The 19,830-nt window shown below is 36.5% G+C and overlaps 1 protein-coding gene across 2 annotated transcripts; it reads right to left on the bottom strand.

Moving 5' to 3' along the window:
- Positions 1–691: 691 nt before the first annotated feature.
- On the bottom strand, positions 692–17,830 carry LOC103703380 (negative regulator of systemic acquired resistance SNI1). 2 transcript variants are annotated; one of them, XM_008786220.3, is made up of 15 exons: positions 17,636–17,830; positions 17,495–17,561; positions 17,252–17,345; positions 17,080–17,163; positions 16,801–16,890; positions 14,336–14,404; positions 13,414–13,495; positions 13,270–13,319; positions 12,880–13,095; positions 12,731–12,801; positions 12,569–12,638; positions 10,131–10,196; positions 8,134–8,286; positions 4,529–4,653; positions 692–1,178 (listed from the first exon to the last, which is right to left on the bottom strand). In XM_008786220.3, exons 1-15 carry the CDS (start codon positions 17,733–17,735, stop codon positions 1,106–1,108), a joined length of 1,410 nt encoding a protein of 469 aa, XP_008784442.2. In that variant the 5' UTR covers positions 17,736–17,830; the 3' UTR covers positions 692–1,105. The 2 variants fall into 2 exon arrangements, with proteins under 2 accessions (XP_008784442.2, XP_038984953.1); XM_039129025.1 differs by lacking the exon at positions 692–1,178 and adding an exon at positions 1,606–3,114.
- Positions 17,831–19,830: the final 2,000 nt, after the last annotated feature.

Below are 19,830 nucleotides of genomic sequence, written 5' to 3' on the forward strand. Positions count from 1 at the left end.
TCCGCCCTGTATAATGGACCGACTTTTCAGATCATCATTGACAACGTTTATTGATTATCTGAGCTACCCAATTTCCCTGTACGATGATGCTCACCTGAGCTACCCAATTTCCCTGTACGATGCATCCGTCTACAAAGGCAAAACTGGCATCCGGGACGCACATTTGCTGCTCCTGCAGCAGCCCTGCTGGTGACAACAATCACCTTCAGGAAGTCTTTCCCAGCATAACCAAACATACCAGATCCCACGCACGCAGGCCAAGATAATTTATTGTTTTAATGTGTTGGCTTTACAAGTCTCTGTTGTATCTCGGGCTAACGAACGTTCAAATTGACTGAAGTGCTCAACCGTGAACCAACCTCAACCCAAATCTCGCTGCACCATTTGTAAATCAACATAAACCAAAAGATTTCAAGGTTTTGTTTGGTCATTTTGCAGGTTCTGCAGCAAAACTTCCAATGTGATTTCAAGCACATGTTAATAAAAACTCCCCACCACGAGTAAATTTAATAATAAGATCTTCGACAGCCTGGTATGTATGGTAGATTGCTTGGGTTTTGAATTAAAATCATTCTGATTTTCCCTTGGATGCCTGTTCATTGGTATTCCCCCTTTTCCAATTGGCTCTTCTGCTTCTCTGACAAAATTTTACTTTTCTAAATGGGGGTACCCTGAGGCTAGTCCCACAATCTGAATAAATATTCACCCTAGCAGCAATGCACAACAATTTGCTGGCTACACAATCCACAACAATCATCCCAACTAAGTTGCTTCATAATTGCCAACCTAGCGCATACAACCCATACAACTGAAAGCCGAAAAGAAAAATAGGCTTTTGCCAGGTAATTGGACAGCAACTACAGTGGGCTACAGCCACACAAGAATCTGCAGGGCCACACAAGAATCTGCAGGGTCTGGAATCAAAGATGGCATCAACCACTACATCAAAATGAACCATAGGCTAAACTCTATAAGCTCCACCCGGTCAATTCAGAAAAGCTTCATTACTTTCAGTAACAAACATTGCACAGCTCAGAAGAAGTTCAATTGGGCGAGGTCTCGCTGCCACTTTGACAAAAAGAACACTTCCAATAACACCTAAACATTAGGATCTATGTGACAAAATTGTTGCAGCAGCAAACAGAGCTTCCTTTTCAAAAGCCGTCATTTCCAGATCTCTGCACAGATGACATAACTTAGAGCTTCATATAAGTCTTCTAATAACTAGTCAAATAGTCTATATATATAACTCCTGCCCATAAGGCAAAATTGATATTATGAGTTGCTTCAATTGCCAATTTAATTATAAATAGAAGTACATCCAAAGTGAATGAGTGGTCTGACCTCAACTGCTAAAAGTTTATCACATAGTAAAAAAGAAAAAAAAGTAAATATATAGAAAAGGTAGTTTCCCCATCCCTCCAAGTAAATTAACCCCACAGCAACCCAAGTCTTGGTCAGATTTCATGGATGAGATTGATTGGAATTGGATAAAATAGCAAACATCCACAAAAAATCTTGTTTCGCACCCAGCTGAATGATCTTGGTAATGACTGGTGAATCATACATCTCTACTTTCTTCTCCTAGAATTTTTTGGAACTAGGTTGAGTTGGAGCAACTGATTTTTGTGACAACAAAATGTGTAGTGGTCATGCCTTAGTAGTTGTAATAGAGTCTTTGCACTCGCACTTGGTTTTATTACTTCACAAGCTGACTACAAATATATCTTCATTTGAACCTCATTTCGAGTCACTTTTCTCATGTCTCACTGTATGCCCTGACGGAAGGACACTGTGCACTAGTATAGGTCACCGATATTTTGATGGGCAGGCTACAAGTTTCTTGATTAGTGGCTAACTGGTGATTGTGATTGTTGTTGAATATATGAAATCTGCTACCCAAGAAGGCAGTCTTTTCTTAGTTTGAGTTGGGATGATTTATTAGATAGTAAAAATATTGTTTTGGTGATTGATCAAAAGAAATCTCATATTTATGATAACAATAAGAAAGTTTTTTTCAAAACTTTTTTTCCTTGCAGAAGATTCTTTGATATTTGATCAAACACTATAATCCAATTAAGAAGCAAAATTTGTATTCTTGTCATCTTCCTAAGGACCAATGTAACATACTATTACAGTAGAGCGGCGTCCATGCAAAAAGTTGGAACCATTTGCAGGACTTCTCCCAGTATACCGAACTTTTATGTAATCATAGGTATAAGGATCAAATGAGGTGAACAAGTTCAATTAATAGATTAAGTATTGAAAAACGCTTTAATTGGAATCAACATAACTGACTTGGCTGCTATCCTTGGCTCACATATCAGCTAAAGTAAAGCTTGTTGATTCATTTTTGACTTTCCTCCTTCCACTTCAAACCTCTATTAAATTATTTCAGCTTTAAGGGAAAGGGTGTGAAGTGTAATTAGATGACTGGTTTATAAAAAATATCATGTTGTGCTGTGCTTCGCAGCATAGCAACCACATCATCATCGTATAACTGACATGCATATACTGGGCTACTATTGAGGATGATCACGTGTTGGCACCTTTATAACACATTCTCCAAGGACCAAAGAACACCAGTTCAGATCATGAGATGATAACAATGTTTCTTGATTAGTTGAATTTCTCAACAACTATGATTATATCGTCTCATGTAACAAATAACACTAATTTACTTTTATAATCTCTTGTTTTATTATGTCAATTAGGATTTTATGTAAATCATAGAATGGAAGCCAAGATCCAGATGCAGCATTACATAAACAAGACATGCCTAAAGGGGTATTCATTATCAGAAACAAGTACCTACAAGGGAACCACTCAAGGCTCTATAAGAAGGACATGCCAGCTGGGAGAAAATAATGTACTTCATTTGGCATAGAAAACCTTAATATGTAGTCACATCTGATGTGATTCAAGAGTAAGCATAAGCATATGCCGTGTCTATTCACAAGCATGCTTATCAGCAACATTTCACACAATGAACTTGTTTAAGATTTCAAGACCAATTATCCATAAGTTTGCTTAAACTAGTAAATGAAGTCCCACTGCTAAAAACATGCCACCTGCAGCAGTATCTGAAATACAGCAACTCATGCAGCTTTCAGTCTAGACAAATGAAAGTAGTTCAATGAGAGAAGATTTCATAAAAGTAGTGAGTCTCAAAAACCATCTATCACTTACTGCATGAAAATAAGGATTTTGCATCCATTCTATCCTAATTTCAAAGAACTCTTTCACTACAACTACTTCAGTTCATACCTTTTCACTTTATCTAGAAAGGGCTGTCATATTCAGTGAACAGAGGAGAAACAATCACAAAGACAGAAGATACAGTTTGTATAACAGATGCATGACATGGATATGCAGCATTTTGGATGCTTGGTCATGCTATGCTTTTCATGGACTTCAAGTGAAGCCTCAACAAGCCTTATAGAAAACAACGGAGAGGGTTCATTTTAGATGATCAGGTTTCTGAATCATAGTGGTAAAAAAAGAAAATCATCAAAATAGCTATTTCCAAAAACCACTCCACTTTAGTCCTTTTATAAAGGATTTATGAGAACTGTGCTTTAACACAATCCAAAAAAATATGCATGTTTGAAACCTCAGAAAGTTTCAACACAGGATGCATTACCCAATCACTACAGATTTTTTTTCCCAAATGACTGGAGCAGTCAACTAAATTTCAGCTAATCAGCAAGTCATAAATTGAACAAATCATCAACACTGTAGCAGTAGTTAGGTACTGGTAAGCATTTTAATGACCTGCAGAGGCAATAAGCATCAACAAGGCATTTCTACATGGCGAGCTACTTTTAGGATGTAACTCAACAAATGCAACATGATTAATGTGGTTGTATGTTTATAAGTTCATAAAAGCAGTCTGTCTAAAAATTACTGCAGGAGAAACAGACGACTATCATATATCATAGATCAATAAAATGTTGACTTATTATCAGCAAATAAGGATTTATGTTGGTAGCTATATGTTAAAGGACATGTGAATATTAGAACAAGAAAATATGCATTGAAAATAGAATGTTGAGACACTTGGAAAGGTATCCTCACTTTTGGCACAATAAACCTAGGAGTAAAGCAAGTATAGCATTAAACAAGGACAAAAAAAATTCAGATGGAATTTTCACTTCCTTGATGCCATCAAGCTGCATACTGCAATTTAAATAGGCACATGAAAACTCATTATCTGGTTAGAACTAATCATCTTCCAATTCATGCTAATTTTTGGCTGAGTTTAAATAAATCAGTAGATCATTGCCCCAATTGCAAAAGTAAATTTACCAGCATAAAGATCATGTTTTGTCCTGAGATTTGAAAACCATTTCTTTACTCCCACTGAAGGTTTAACATATAGCAATATAACTTTTTTTAGGAGGGAAGAAACTGACCTATTTGGTAGGTCATTATAGTGTGAAGCCAGATGGTCAAATAGATCTAAATTATATAAATATATATATGAAGACTCATTTAAATTAAAAAAGTACCAGAATGATAGACTTACTCATCATATTTTCTGAGACTTTGGAAAGCAGAAACTAGCTTGTTGCTTATCTGGCTAAGAGTGCCTCCAATCCTTTCAGTCGAGTAAGCATTATGTCTTGAACAATGTTGTAGGGAGAGACAGGCCTGAAAAGATATAGTGGTTATATAGGTAGAGCATTAAGAACTAGGTACCATTAAAAACATGCCACAACAACTTTAAAGAATAATATTAATTTTCAATATCATTAAAGATTCGATCCAAGTACTTGTTAGATGCCATCCCAGATTTGCAAATTGAAGGGTGAAAATATCACCTAAAAGTACATGATTCTGCGAGGGCTTGCCCTAGTGGTCACATCCCTCAACTTAGCAACCAAAGGTCTTGGGTTTGATTCTTGGGTAGTTCTCATCCCAAAAATCTAGACTTGGATAATTATAATGCAGGTGGGTGTCCTCCCTTTTCCTCAAAAAAAAAAAAAAAAAAAAAAAACGCTACATGATTCTGCTATTTGATTGTGAAATTAATTAATTTTACAAATTGCTGTGCATTTCTAAGTCCGTCATCAATACCATATCTCCAAAAAAAATTGCAATTCCAATTTGGAAACGGCACATTAAGTTAATTAAGTTTGCTCAAAAAAATAAAAGCTCTTCGAAAGAACCAAACTTTGGTAAGCAATGGAATCATGCATTCTAGAATGTATGAGGATACATAACATTATATAAAGTCAATTAAGTTTTCTCAAAAAATTAAAAGCTCTCAGAAGGACCAAACTTTGGTAAGCAATGGAGTCATGCATCCTAGGAAGTAAGAGCATACATAATATTATCTGCATAAGAACAAAATACCGTAGGTGTTCACAGGTATTGCTGGTGCTGCAGGAAACTCATATATTGATATTGTTTCTATTATTACTGAATTCTGGCTCATATGCTCCACGCACTATGCAACATGTTCATAAACATTGACCACCAAAGCCTGCAGCGGTACCAAGCACTTGCAAGAGGCTTGGGGTGATCATTGCGGAATAGCTTTGTGCATAACTGTTGCTATATGTTGGTTATGAGGGTCTAAAATTGTCCATAGATATAACTTAGGTACATATAACATGCTAATAATCAGATGCATAGGATGTATCTAACAGTCCTATGTAAAAACCGGCAAATAAAATAACCTAGCCAAGAAAACCTTCTCAACCTGCGAAGGATCGCCATCAAGGATATGATACTCATATCAAAACCATATGGAGGCCCTCCTCATGGTTTCTATGCCATTAAGATGGCTCCACAAGGATCTAGAGGACATCTAATGGGGTAATTATCTTTTATTCCACAATTTGGTTAAGTTCTATGAGACGATACATGGTACAATTTTTGTAAAGAAGAAAGAAAAACAGAGGCTTACCATCATTTCTAGCATTCCTTCTATCATAGAATGAAACCTTGTCTAATTATGACATATGATTTGTAAATTTGGCATGCATATACACTAAAAGTGAGTGCACAAAGAAAAGAGAATAAGAGCCAGGAATAGATTTACACAAGCTTTTGGGACCAGCTATGCACAAGTTTAGAGGAGGGAACCAGACTACGTTCTTATAGCTATACTATTTGGCCTATAGTCAGCATACCAAAGTGATGCAAGTGAATGTAATCCAGTACAAAGACACAAGGATAAACCTAAGATGATAACAAAGATACATGGTTCTGTGAATGACAGAATCATACACACCCTGTATCATGCCAACACCTTGTCAGCAAAGTATAGAAATAGGATCCAAAACTCTACCCCTGCCAGTCAATTTCACCATTTTGTCAAGGACCATCATCTTACTCGCAATCCTTCCTAAAACCTTAAACATTCCCACTCATTTAGTTTCTCCCAATTTATCTTGGTCATTGCACACCTCTTCACTCCCTCGTCAATACATAATAACAATATTCTCTATATGTTGAAAGAATTCCCAAATTATTCTCAATTATCTTCTCTATCAATAATTCTCCAAATTATTCTGTATACAAGTTACTTAGAGATATATTACACAATTTATTCACAGATTCACAACTAGTGCAAGAAACCTTTCACTATTTACAACTTCATGCTCTATCTTTTTGCTGGTTTTCTTCCTCTCCTTTGGTTTTTGTGTCCTTGTATTTACATCTCCCATGCTTGTTGGAATGTGAATACAGATATTTCAGTTATCATACCTTCATTATTTTCATTATTTTTTCTCAAATTCTAGTCATCCAAATTCCTTTCTGAATTCTTGACAATTTTTTTCAGCTTCTCCTGAACTCCGAACCGTCTCCTATAGCCTCATTGTTCCTCATTGCCAAACTTGTGACCAAGTTTTGATGTCAAATTGTCAATTATGTTATTTCATTGGCCCATACTATCTAGAAGTGGAAATAAAAAGCAGCAGGGAAGAGCAAATCACAAATGCATGGATGCAAAAGATGGGAGCCTAGCGCTTCCTAGCATCCAACAAACAAAAGCATTGACAAAAGGCGATAAGATAAAACATATTTCTAAAAGTTGTAATATGACTCATGAAAAAGACTTGCAAGAACCAAAATTATGAAAGAAAAATGCATTAGGAGGGAATAAAAGATTACTATAGATAAGGAAACTGATGAAGCATTGGGAGATATCAACTGTATGCAAACTCACACTAACCCCCATCCACCCATAATGTCAAATTTGGGACGTAACAACCAAAGAAAGTTACTCAAAGGGAAAGGAGAAGCATTGTATCGCATGCTACTCTGTGAAGTAGTCAAGCTGAAGATTTAAGTGAATGGTGGGTAAAGATAATATCGGTGAGGTTATATTTCCTGGTGTTATGTTGCCTATCAATCTACGTCTACATTTATGAAATGCACATGGAAAACCCAAAAAATACCAAGTTACCAATATATCTGGTACTCTAATTTTGCATGTTAGGTCCAGCAATAGTCACTTGAACCAGTGAGGAGTTAAACAATCTTTTTAAAAAAGTCTTAACCGTAATCCAGTTCTTAGCCATAACATTTGAGCACTAACTGGCATCCAGTTTCTTAGCCTTCCAAAAACCATGAAACTAGAAATTAACGCCATTACATGAGATTTAGAGCATATATATATATATATATATGGACACATCAGCACCAAGCAGCCTGGAGTACGAATCAGTGAATCCATGGACACATTTGCACATATCTCCTGCACATTGGTTTAAAAAGGGAAAAAGGAGGAAGCTTCTTGTTGTGCAGCCCCTATATCTTGATACATCACTTGCACTCCATGTTCATAGTCCACTAAGGTAAAAGAACAATAATGTCTAGTAGAAGTCCATTAGAATAAATAGTACTTAATACAAAAACTAATTGAAAAATGCAAAAATCATAAACATTAAGAAAAAGAACAAAAGCTTCAAGCCCGATGTCTAATTTATATCTCTTCATGAATCAGGTCCAAATTTTCTTTCCATTGTCAACAATTCATAAGTTGTCTAAAAGGCAGCATGAAAAAAGATATGAAGAGATGAAAGTGCAGCTCCTCTGAATGCAACATGCCTATACAAAATAAACTTATAAGCAAAAGGTAATATAAATTGTTCCTAATGAAGTTAATAGTGCCACTACCTGAAAAGCATGTGCCAAGAGAAGTTTAGCCACCTCTGAAGAAATTTTCTTGACAATGTTTTTTGTACTTGTGGCAGTCGAAAAGAAACTCAGAACAGACTCCAGTGTTGCATCATATGACGTTTCATTTGACCTTCGAGTACGAACAGAAGACTAAAGTGACAGACAGAAGTAGAGGAAACAATGCTTCAATGAGTTTCTGCTATCAGGCATTACAGCTAAAAGCAACTGAATTGTCATAACAAGGTCATAAATTAGAAAAAAAAATAATTCATGGTTGGAATAAATGAACAGAAAAAAGGCAATGTCTCAGCATACCTTATCCACTCAAGGAAGCACTAGTTTGTTAATAATAAGTGGCAATTTTTGTTTTTGTTATCGTAATAAGAATCATCATATTCAAAAGATATCAGTAAAGCAGACCTAATGGCATGCATCACCGCTCATGCCACCGATATAACCTTAACAACATTCAGCACACTCCTGATCAAATCTACTACAAGACCCCTGGCTGAAGTTTTAAAAGATGGGTCTTCAGCTAAATGATTTAAAACGAGCAAAATTTGACCATCCATTCAAATGGTTGATCTGTATCGTCCATTACTTGTTCCTTTTGCCAGCTTGCCCATATGCGCCTTCAGAATCTTCTCCATTACCAATTTAGTGCAGTAAAGTCATCATAAAGATCGAAACAACACTAATGTATGATCTAAGATTGATTTCAGATCTCCAGAATTTCTTTAACATTTATATCCAGGTATCCTATTTACTCTGAGAAAATCAGTATCTGTAATCAGATTCTGCAAATATTGCATCTCTGACATCCGTAGGAATCTAACTAATAGAGTTGATTCCTCGGGCATTATCTACATTAAAGACATATAGGTAAACAGTTAAACATTTGGCACCGTCCTAATAGAGATGGAATTGGGGTTGCAGTAAAATTAAACTTTCCGTATTAACTATGACTGAAATCCTAATGGATATTTAATTGTAATAGATGATATAACAGAAATGACATAATGTCAGCAAAACTTGATTATCTTGCTAATTTATGCCTCCTGAAGTATGGGGGTCCACATTTGGATGGAGAAAGATATATACTACTACAGGTGCTCCATACATTAGAGGAAGCACTGGCGTGCGCAATCCCTTTGGTAAATGCACTCCACTTTTTGCCGGTACACTCCTAATAAGTGTTTGATGAACTAAATATAATACAAGACCTCATCTAAAAAGGCTATCTGAAAGATATTATTTACGTTCCTTGGCCTTATATAAGTATCCATGATCTACCTAGAGCATAGCCGATGTTGGATTAAACACACATTCATACAGGTCCTCAGACTAAAATGGAATGTATATGACAAGGCTCAAAAGGCCATGGATGAAGGAAGGCCTACAATAGTTTGCAGTATCCTACTAGAGATGCATTCAAGGTTTGTAGTACTAGTTTTGATACCCATACTGTTATCATTCTAGTACAATGTCAATACAAGTTGGTTCATGGTGCCTACACTCCGCCTGTACTGAGCATCAATCTACCACGGTATGGTACGGTACATCTAGTATGGGTAGTACACCCGGAATGTGGCAGGAAACCCGATACAGGGCAGTACAGCTAGTATGGCAAACCATGGATGTATTCAATTATTAAACAATGATAGTTCCATTATACGAATTCTATTGACTGAACTCAGCAATGATGAAAGAACCATAGCAATTTAAGACAGTTTAGTGTTATAAGAACAAAACTAACACCTCCATAATGGCATGACAATAAAAAAAAGTTAGTAGAACTCAGCACACAGGCTTGAGATATGCATATGTGTGTGCAGGGGGGCAGGCAGGCATGTGCACACACTGAATATGTGCATGCATGTCCATGTGTAGTGCCACTTTAAAAAAAGATGCAGAATAGTGCATGAGCAATCATTTAAGATCTTATGGCTCTCATCAGTCTATTTATATTAACTCAGGTGATTGAGTTGGCATACCTTTGTAGTATACTTTGAAAAGTACTGCAAAATTATTTCCAACTTCCATTTAGGTTCAGAGAAAACCTGTGTACCAACAGTACAAATACAAAACTAAGAAAAAAAGGAAGGAAAAAATAAAAAATCAAGACAGCAGATTTTGTGAAAACACTGTTGGTGTCAATGCACAAAAGAGAAATATATGCAATTAAAATCAATACGATTCGTCTGATTTTACATGTAAGGAATAAGTTAAACCTACAAAACACGAGGAAAAAAAAAAACACATACGAGCATAAGAGGTATAGACAATCTACATACCAATCCCTTAAATTAATAGCAAACCCAGTGATATGTAACAAAATTTGGATATAAACAGATTTTTTCCATATAAAAGATGTTATCATACATCCTTCAATAAAGTCAAGGACCAAAACTGCTTTTTGATGAAGTGAATGCTATTACCATCATTATACTAAGGAAGCCCTTGTCCAAAAGTCTACCATGACAACTAAGTCATCACTGTAAAGAAATTGTATCATGCCTGCGCAAAGATTTCATGCCCTTAACAGATGTAATGCACACTCTCTGAGTTTCATGGTTCGAAGCATCATTTTCGTTAAATTTTAACATTTTAAAGATTCATCACATGACACTAGTGCAACATTCAAGAAAAGAATCTTGTTTTCCTGTCGATGTGTGTGTCATCAGACGACAATGAAAACTATAGGTTATGGACCACTTGGTTACCTATCGGTTCATTGAGATTGAACAAAGAAACACATATTGTTTATGTTCTGTTGAGGACTCCTCACCCATAGCTTCTGATCAGTGAACTGGCCTTCACAATCTCAAAGCACAGAACATTGCTTCTGTTGATAGTACAGGACAGGAGTTATTCTACATATTTGTATCATCAAGCCACCAAAGGGTTAAAATAGGGCTTGTCGTATTTACTTTAGCTTCTCTTCATTTCCAAGTCCTGCTGCAAAGGCTGGTTAAGCTTTGAGATCACATGACAAATTTTGTGATCAGTTCCTTGATTTGATAAATCTGATTGATGGTTATTTACAAAATTTAGCACTAAATACAGATCATGCTTATTTAGTATTTAGAATCTTCTACAGTCATATCCTTGCTTGAGGTCTTTAATTTACTACTTTGTTGGTTACGATGCAAAGAGCACATTATTTTTGTTCATTATCTTTTAGTTCTCTAAGAGACTTCTTAGCTAATTTTGTACCAATCTTCCAGTACCAAAACCCAGACCAATTCTTTTTTTGACATATTTTGGCTCTTTTTCCAGTTCTTGTGGGCCACCAGTTGTTTCGTGGGTTTGGAAAGTGGAAACACCTTCCTCAAATAATATCCCCATTTTGAGGTTACACAACACTGGTGATCATATGATTTGTTTGGCTATTATGCTTTTGACTTGTAAATTGCTTAACTATTTATAAGCCAATTTTACTTGTTAGTAGCCTTATCTGCTTTTGCCCTTGAGCCAGCCCCTATGGTCTTTTGAACCCCACATCTGGTTTATTTGCATCACGCCTTTTCTCTAGTCTCTAAGGTTCTTGACAGCATAGCCTTCTTTGACATGGCTTTCATTTGGCTTGTTTGCATTAGCATTATTATGAGTGGTATCTCTAGGGGTTACAAATCGAAATGTACATGAAGCAGCCTCTCAATACAATTAAGCACACAACTGATGAATTTCTGCCACGCGAACTAGTGAAGTGAGAAGGATCTGCTTCATTCAGGCAAAAAAATATATAATCCAGATGCTTTAAAAAAGAAGAATAGCGATCACATGTGGACGCAGAACCTTAAGCCAAGAGAACAGTCAAAAATTATCAAATATAATATACAACTTTGAACATCAGATGACCCTTTCTTTGTGTTTGAGTCATCGACTATGTGTCTCCTTATCTCTCATGAATAGGAAGAAGGTGAGGTCAAGTGCAAGGCATGGAAGACCCCATAGACCACAGCATGAAGAGCACACAAATGACATATCTGTTGTTTCAACAAGCATAACTAAGCACTCAAGAACAATATGAATAGTGAGAGAGAAAGAGAAAAAACCATAACTAGTCTCTAAAGAAATTTTTCATTGATTCCAACCCTTGCCTATTTGTTGGCCTGAGCATAACAAAAAGCATTTCAAGCTAATGCAATAAGCAAAAACCAACATCCGCTGTCCCATAAACAGGGACAATCATGTTAGCCATTACAATATTTAATAGATGCGGAAAAATAAATATGTTCCCAATAAGAATGTTAACTTTTCACCAAAACAAAAAAAAAAAATAAGAATGTTAACCATAACAAGCAACCAGTCCCTCCCTTACAAAGAAGATTGCAACTTAAGAGGTAAAGCATCGGCAAACAATAGTAAATTGAGGACAAAGAATAGGAGGCAAGATGCAAAAAGGAGATGTTAATGGTCTTGGACTTACCATAAGAAAGGGGGATATATAGTCTTTATTGTAGGTTAGTTCATCCAAAATGATCTCCAACATAGGAACCCTAAATCCGAAGGTCAAAACATCAAATTTGCAACAGACTAGATATAGAACAATCAAAAATGCCACCAGCATGAAAGGGGGAAATTATGCCACCTGAAGCCATCAACTCTAGTAGTAAGTCCTTGAAGATCTGCTTCTTTCCTTATTAAATCTAGCTCCATAATCTAAAAATGATATAAAAGGTTCAGTCTCTAAACAGAAGCTCCAAATTAAGTCTCAAATGTAAGCACAGCAATTCCCACCAGCGTCATAAGTTTTTGCACAGCAACACATGTTCCTTTTTCTAGTTCAGATAATGCAATTGCTAGAGAAACATTGGAAATATGAGCTTCTTTATCACAAGAATCTTTCACAAATCTCAGATCTTGAACATTCTTTGCAATATGATGATGGCATCGCCTATACATAATGGACATGCAATCCCTTACTAAAGTTTTGAAGTTTAATTTTCGTGATCCCTGCAAGATACATACAAATTTAAATAAATCCATTTCACTGATATTGCTAGAAACTACTCCAGGATAATTTATGCAAAAGAGATAAAACACAACAGACCACATAGCACTTAATATAAATAGTTAAGATGGATAGTTTCATAATTTTCTGATGACTTCTGAAACACTAGAATATACCAGAAGCATATTTAGTATAGACTCCCTGAAAAGGACCCATTTTGATGTCTCTGCAGTAAAATTAAAAAGGAAATGAATACAAGAGAACAAAATAGAACATGGGAAAAAAGGGAACAACACAAATACCATCTGGAAGTCTATTACCTTTGTACAAAGTCTGACGAGGTAAGAAATCTGCCTCAAGAACATTGACAAGATATTGGAACAACAGCATATACTCTACAGACTAAAACATGAAAAAAAATATATTAGTTCGAATACAGTTACAAAATAACAATCCATATAACATCTAAATAACAGAAAACAGCATATCCACTGCGTTTTGGAGCAAGGATCTTATCATTTCATCATATCTATTAATTAACATTTTTTTCCTTGGAAAACCTTTTCCTAGATCTTTCTTCTATTATAAGTTTTAGGCACATCCCAAAGTCCATTGTGCTGATGCGGCAATAAGGCGGAAGTCTGCAAGGGGCAGATATCTATCATGCAAATTCAATGGTGTGTCGAAGTGAACTCAAGAGAAAGATGAGGTAGATGGGAACTCATAGTGTTTAGGATAATGACTTGCAGTTTAAGGAAATGCAAGACATTTTTCAATATTTGAGATCAATGTGTAATACCACAAACATTTAATTATTCTATGATGCATCACAAACATCATATAAACATTTTCCCAATGTTAACTGCATTCCAGCCATCATTTATAGCAAAACTCACAGAACTAAAACACTTAAGTGTTAAAGACTGTTTGCAAATATAAATAAAATTAAAAGCATTCTAAAAGGCAATGACTTGAGAAAAAAAAAGTTCCAAAAATAATCACAAACTTTATAACTCAAATCTGATACAGTTGCTTCAATTTTGTAAAATATAAATTATTATAAATTTAGAACAAATTTGTAGAAGAAACATCTCAGAGCCACATTTCTCTGTACATAAGGCGAAAGGCTTGGAAAACAAAGACCTATGTGGACTCCGAAGCCATGACCTCTACCAGAGCAAAATCTTATTGTGCTAAATTCATGCAGTTTTCTAGAAATCATTAGAATGCATGTATACTTGCCTTCATTGCCAATTGAAAATCGGTTTTATTGACTGCTAGAGCCATGTCTTCTACCAGGGCAGAAAATCTCTGGAAATAAGGGGAAAAAAGACCCATTGTTAGAATGGAAAAATTTACTATTTTATATATCAATCATATAAGACTAAATATCACCTAGAAGTCCTGGAAAGATAAAATAAAGGCCTCTCTGAGAAAAAGGTAAGAACAATTCCAACTTTTGATGATTACAGAAACTATGCTTCCTAGGTGCTATTGATCAAAGTTACCAACATATGATACATGCACCCCAAAAGAGAAGAGCTTGAAAGATGCAACCAGAAGATCTACAGACAAAGTAGAACAATGCAAGTACAATAGATTAAAAAATGTTGCTTTTGTGGAATAGATAAAAAATTGGTTGCATTTGTCAATGCATCTTCCTCAGGTTACAGTAAATCGGTGCACAGCAAAAGTAGTAAAGGGGCTTGATCAAACTTCAAGTTGATGATGCGCCTAAAACTTTCACTGATAAAATTATGTACACAAAGATAATAGCAGCAGAAGTCATCAATTTCTTTCAGCAAAAAGCGGATAAGTAGCTCTGTTCATTAAATATGATTCAAAGATTTAGACTGCTTCCACTCTCACTCTCACTCTTTTAGGCATATATAAACTCATAATTACTAAGTTAATTGTCTTACTCATTCTCATTCCCTCTCTAAATCCTGTTATTAGCCTTTAAGAGGATGAATTGTAATGGTAAGATGAGAGATAGGAAAGGGGAATTAAATGATGCTTTGATTATTCTATTATCTGGAATAACCCTAATTTATGAGTAAGACCCCAAAAAGTATTTGACATGGTTAGGCGGGGAGAATCTGCAGTCTTCAACTCATGAGCTTGATGAGTAGACCAATTCCTCTACCCCACTTCTTCCCTTGACGCTCTTCCCACCAGGGTTCCCTGACTTTGGTTGCTTGGCTGGAATAGAACCAAAGCTTAGTTTGCGGCTAGGCACTCTAGTTGGAGCTCCACTCTTCCCCTCTCCCACCCTTCGTGCACGAGCAAAGCCGCCCTCTTCGAGGCTGCCTGGAAAAAGAAAAGAAGAGTAGCGCGCCAAAGCAACGAAGTAGACAATTGCCCCACCCGAGCAACCTGTAATTGCTTTGTCCACAACACTGATCCTATTGTAACAAGATACCAGTGTCAGTAGGAGCAAGAAAAAGACATACAGCAGGCAACAATCCTGGACTCTTATACATATTGTATTAGAATGACTACTTTCTAATTTTGGTGACTATAGCATAGCTCTAAGCCCCTACAACTCAGCACTTGTCGACAAACCTTCAACATATTTGCTTCCAAACTTAAATCATTCTTTCTCATTCATCATAAGAGTATTATCCACAATTACAGCAAGCATTTTCATGTTTTCCTAAAACCTCCAATTTTTTCAATTCAGATCCTTTGGACTCTTATACACCATTGCATGTTCTCATTTTAGATGTCTTTTACATCTATGAGACACATGATCATGCTTATCCAATCATTTGATACTATCTTCATCTACTGCAACCTTGAAACATCCACTAATGTCCTAGGCCTATCATTTCTTTGTTGCTATTTCACAACAATGTCCTTGTCTACGTTTCAGTTTTGTTGCATTCATCTTATGTGCCCATAAAACACTCATACTGTGCCAGCTCATTGGTCTATTGCTGGCTGCTAATATTTCCTGGATGACTAGCATCCAAACAACCATGCAGTCAGTACCCTGAATCTTTTACTAAGGTTGCACAACTTGCTTCATAATCAATCCAGCATATTATTTCTCTACCTATTTTACAGGAAGTTAATCTGATCCTTTTTGAGAACTTTGATTCCTCATGCACTTACATTAATACCTGAAACCCACTACTGAACTTAGAATATGTTCCATTCTCCCAATGGGTAAGCCTATCCAAGCTTGAGTGCCCATAAGTGGTATTGGTGCTGAAATCATTGCATTGGAATTGGCTTACCAGCACAACTTATAATCATTTAACCACTTCGATGAATGCTGTGATCAACTTGCCATAGAAAAGCAAGTTAGCAGGAAATGGAAAGAAATAAATAGTGTTTCTTTTAATTTTTCTTACAAACAAAGTTCTTGAGCAACAATTCATTAACAATCCATTGTTCCAGATAAGCCCTATCTTATCCAGCTACCCCTCTCTAGGAGAAGAGACCAATCTACTGGAACATAAAGAAGGAAATCAGTTTTGTCATAGTTCACTGACTGACTTCATCTCTGAGCAGTATTTATGGAAAAAAGATTGAAAGAAGCTATTAAGCTGACATCAAATATCCAGATGATTGACAACCCATAGCAACATGAAACAGCACTGACCCACAAATATATCCAGAAACATAACAAAAGATAGTACCGTGACCTTGACCCATAGGTATTGCAATCACAGACTTATACTTCATGGGACTCAACTCACCGAAGAGTCGAACAAGTAATCTAAACTTTTACCAGCAGCCACCGCCTCGGCATGGCTAGCTTCCGGGCCAACAATAAACGGGGACCATGCCTGCAAACGCAAACTCAGATCATCAGCAAATGATCGCTACAAGAAATCGAAAACACTGATCTTCAAAACAAAAAGAAAAAAGAAAAGAAAAGAAAAAACATAAAACATCTCAAAGAAACTCCTCGTACGACAATCTGGTTACTTTTCCTAAGGAAAAATAGATAACAACGAAAGACGACAATTTGATACCTCTTTAACCACAACAAGCTCACCGGCTCTACCAGAAGTTGATTTGGGCTTATCTGAACACGTAAAATAGACTCTTGGGTAACGCTATACAAAATAACGACAAAGATTTTAGCGTCATCACCTGAGCATCGTTGCAATCAAAAATAAAATTTAAAAAAAAAACAAGAAACACCTGGTCTAACTCGTTTAGAAGCTGGTAGCTGACCATGGCCAGTTCCAAAGATTTGCTGTCTCTGAGAATCTGAAATATCGCATCAAACATTCTCCTTCTCGGAAGGGGAAAAACAGGAGGAAGAAAAACAAAAAGAAGCTGATAAAGATTCTTGACATAATAGAAACATGGGATTCCCCCCTAAAATCCAAGGGTTTTCAGTTAACAGGAGAGGGATGAGAAGGGGGACGAAGGAGATGATACCAAGAAGGAGCAAAAGGGGACTCGGAGGCAAGAGAAGCGAATCGGACGGCTTCCAAGAACGAGAGCCCTGAGAAGAAGGGGAAAGAAAGGTCACCAGGCAAGAAAAAAGAATGAGAGATGGAAAAGGAGGAGAGGGATTACGATCGTCGTGAATATCGCGGGCCTCTTTGATGCCGGAGGAGTCGAGTATGGCCATGGTGTTCTCTTCGAAACCTCCGTTAGTTATTCTAGGGTTCTCCATTGCAGTTTTCAAGGGGGAGCAAGTGGAGGTTTCGAACGAGAGCAAGAATATCAAGAAGCCATGGAAGAGGGATATTAACCCCGTAAGAAAGCATGAAGCAGCGGTGTACCCCTATATATATATATATATATATATATATATATATATATATATATATTATGAGATATATATATAATAGATTTTTTTATACGAATATTTTTAAAAAAATTTAAATTTACATGAATATTTACTTAAAATTTATATTTATTTCTGTATTCTACTTAAAATTTATATTTATTTCTGTATTCTATTAAACACTGTTTTTACACAAATGTCCACTGATCTTCCAGCACTATTAATAAATTAAATTTATTTTAATTAAAAATAAAATATAATTTTAAAATAATTTTTTTCATCGCAATCATCTTATAAAAATTTTTTTTGCATGTCTATTTATTTTAGTTATTCTAATTTAAAATAATTAATTTTTTGAACGGCATTAAATAATATGAATGTATATATAAAATAAAAAAAATAAAATAGCAACATAAATTTTTACGAATATATATATATTAATTTTTAAAATATATTTATATAAAATTTATTATTTAAGAGAATATTTATGTAAAAAAAAGTCTAAATATGATAGTGGGGAGGCCTTGGGCTTTCCAAGAGAGGTATCCTGTTGGAAAAGTTCCGAAAAGGATTTCTTATCATTAAAATTGAATACAGCCTCAGAGGAGAAAAAAGTTTAACGTATTTGAGCAGGGAGCCCTTTTTTTTTTTTTTTGCTAAACCGGGTGATCTATACAACGCGTATGCGGATGCATCCAATAAAGTCGGAAAACAAAACATCTCGGAGCTCCCAGGGCAGCTTCCTGTCCCCTGCCCTTAGGGTACTACTGGCATGGTTAGCCACATACATGGCCACCCAATCCGTAGCCCCGTTGGCTTCTCTAAACACATGCTTCGCCTGGACCACCCCTCCGTCCCTCATCATCAACCCGATATCGCGGATCAAGTGATGGTCGACAGCACCGGCCCTCTAACCCCCCTGGATCCAACTAATGACCGTAGCCGAGTCTCCCTCCAAGATGACTGATCTAGCTGAGAGCACACGCTGAGCGTGTCGAAGATCCGCCCAGGCAGCTCTCAGTTCCGCTCCAGGAACCATGCAGTCAAATAACTGACAGCCTCCCGCCGCCACTACCCTAGAGGTAGCAGGGAGCCTTTTGAGGAAGAAGGGTTGCAGCCTGTTGGGTCTGGGCAACAAAACTCTTATTTCCAAATGTAGAAGATAAGAAACTAGCTTATCTAATTAATGTGTAATAAGAATATACGAGGATACTAACAAATTTTCCACCTCAGAGAAACTAGGGTTTATTTGTTTCCCTCCCAAGTAATGTAGGCATGCATACTGAACACCAAAAACAAAAAAAAGGGGAGAAGTGAGAAGATGTCCATGGTGAAATATCATACATCTACTACTGAATGCTTACTTACTTGGTAGGTTCACTTGCTGCTTAGATCAGAGACCAGAGTGCAGGGGTTTGATTCTAAGTGGCTTCAGCCTTTTTTTTTTTTTTTTTGCTTGCTAAAACGAAGGATCGTACATAACATGTATGAATACAGCCAGAAAAATCAAAAAACAAAACATTGCGGAGGGCACTAGGTAACTCCACCTTTCCCACCTATAGAAGGTTTTCTGAATGATTGGCGACAAAGAACGCCACCTAATCCGCAACCGCATTTATCTCTCTGAACACATGTCTCGGCTGAATAATCATCTCGTCCCCCACCATGGCTTGGACGTCTCTCACCAACAAGTGGTAGTCGCTGACCCCACCTGAATTTTGTAAAAGCCATCCAATGACTGTCGCAGAGTCGTCCTCCAGAAGAACATCTCTAGCCTGCAGCGCGCATCGCACATATCTCAATCTTGTCCAGGCTGCCCTTAACTCCGCCCCTGCTCTCAACTCGGCCCTCTTTTTGAGCAGGTACTGAGGCTCTAATAAAACTAGGGTGAGGTAGGAATGGAATAAATAACTTTCGATTGATTCATGGTATCCGGAACTCGAGGAAAAAAAGTAGTAGCTGGATATGTGAGGAAAACATA

This window comes from Phoenix dactylifera, chromosome 8 (genome assembly GCF_009389715.1).
Source record: "Phoenix dactylifera cultivar Barhee BC4 chromosome 8, palm_55x_up_171113_PBpolish2nd_filt_p, whole genome shotgun sequence".
Lineage (NCBI taxonomy): Eukaryota > Viridiplantae > Streptophyta > Magnoliopsida > Arecales > Arecaceae > Phoenix > Phoenix dactylifera.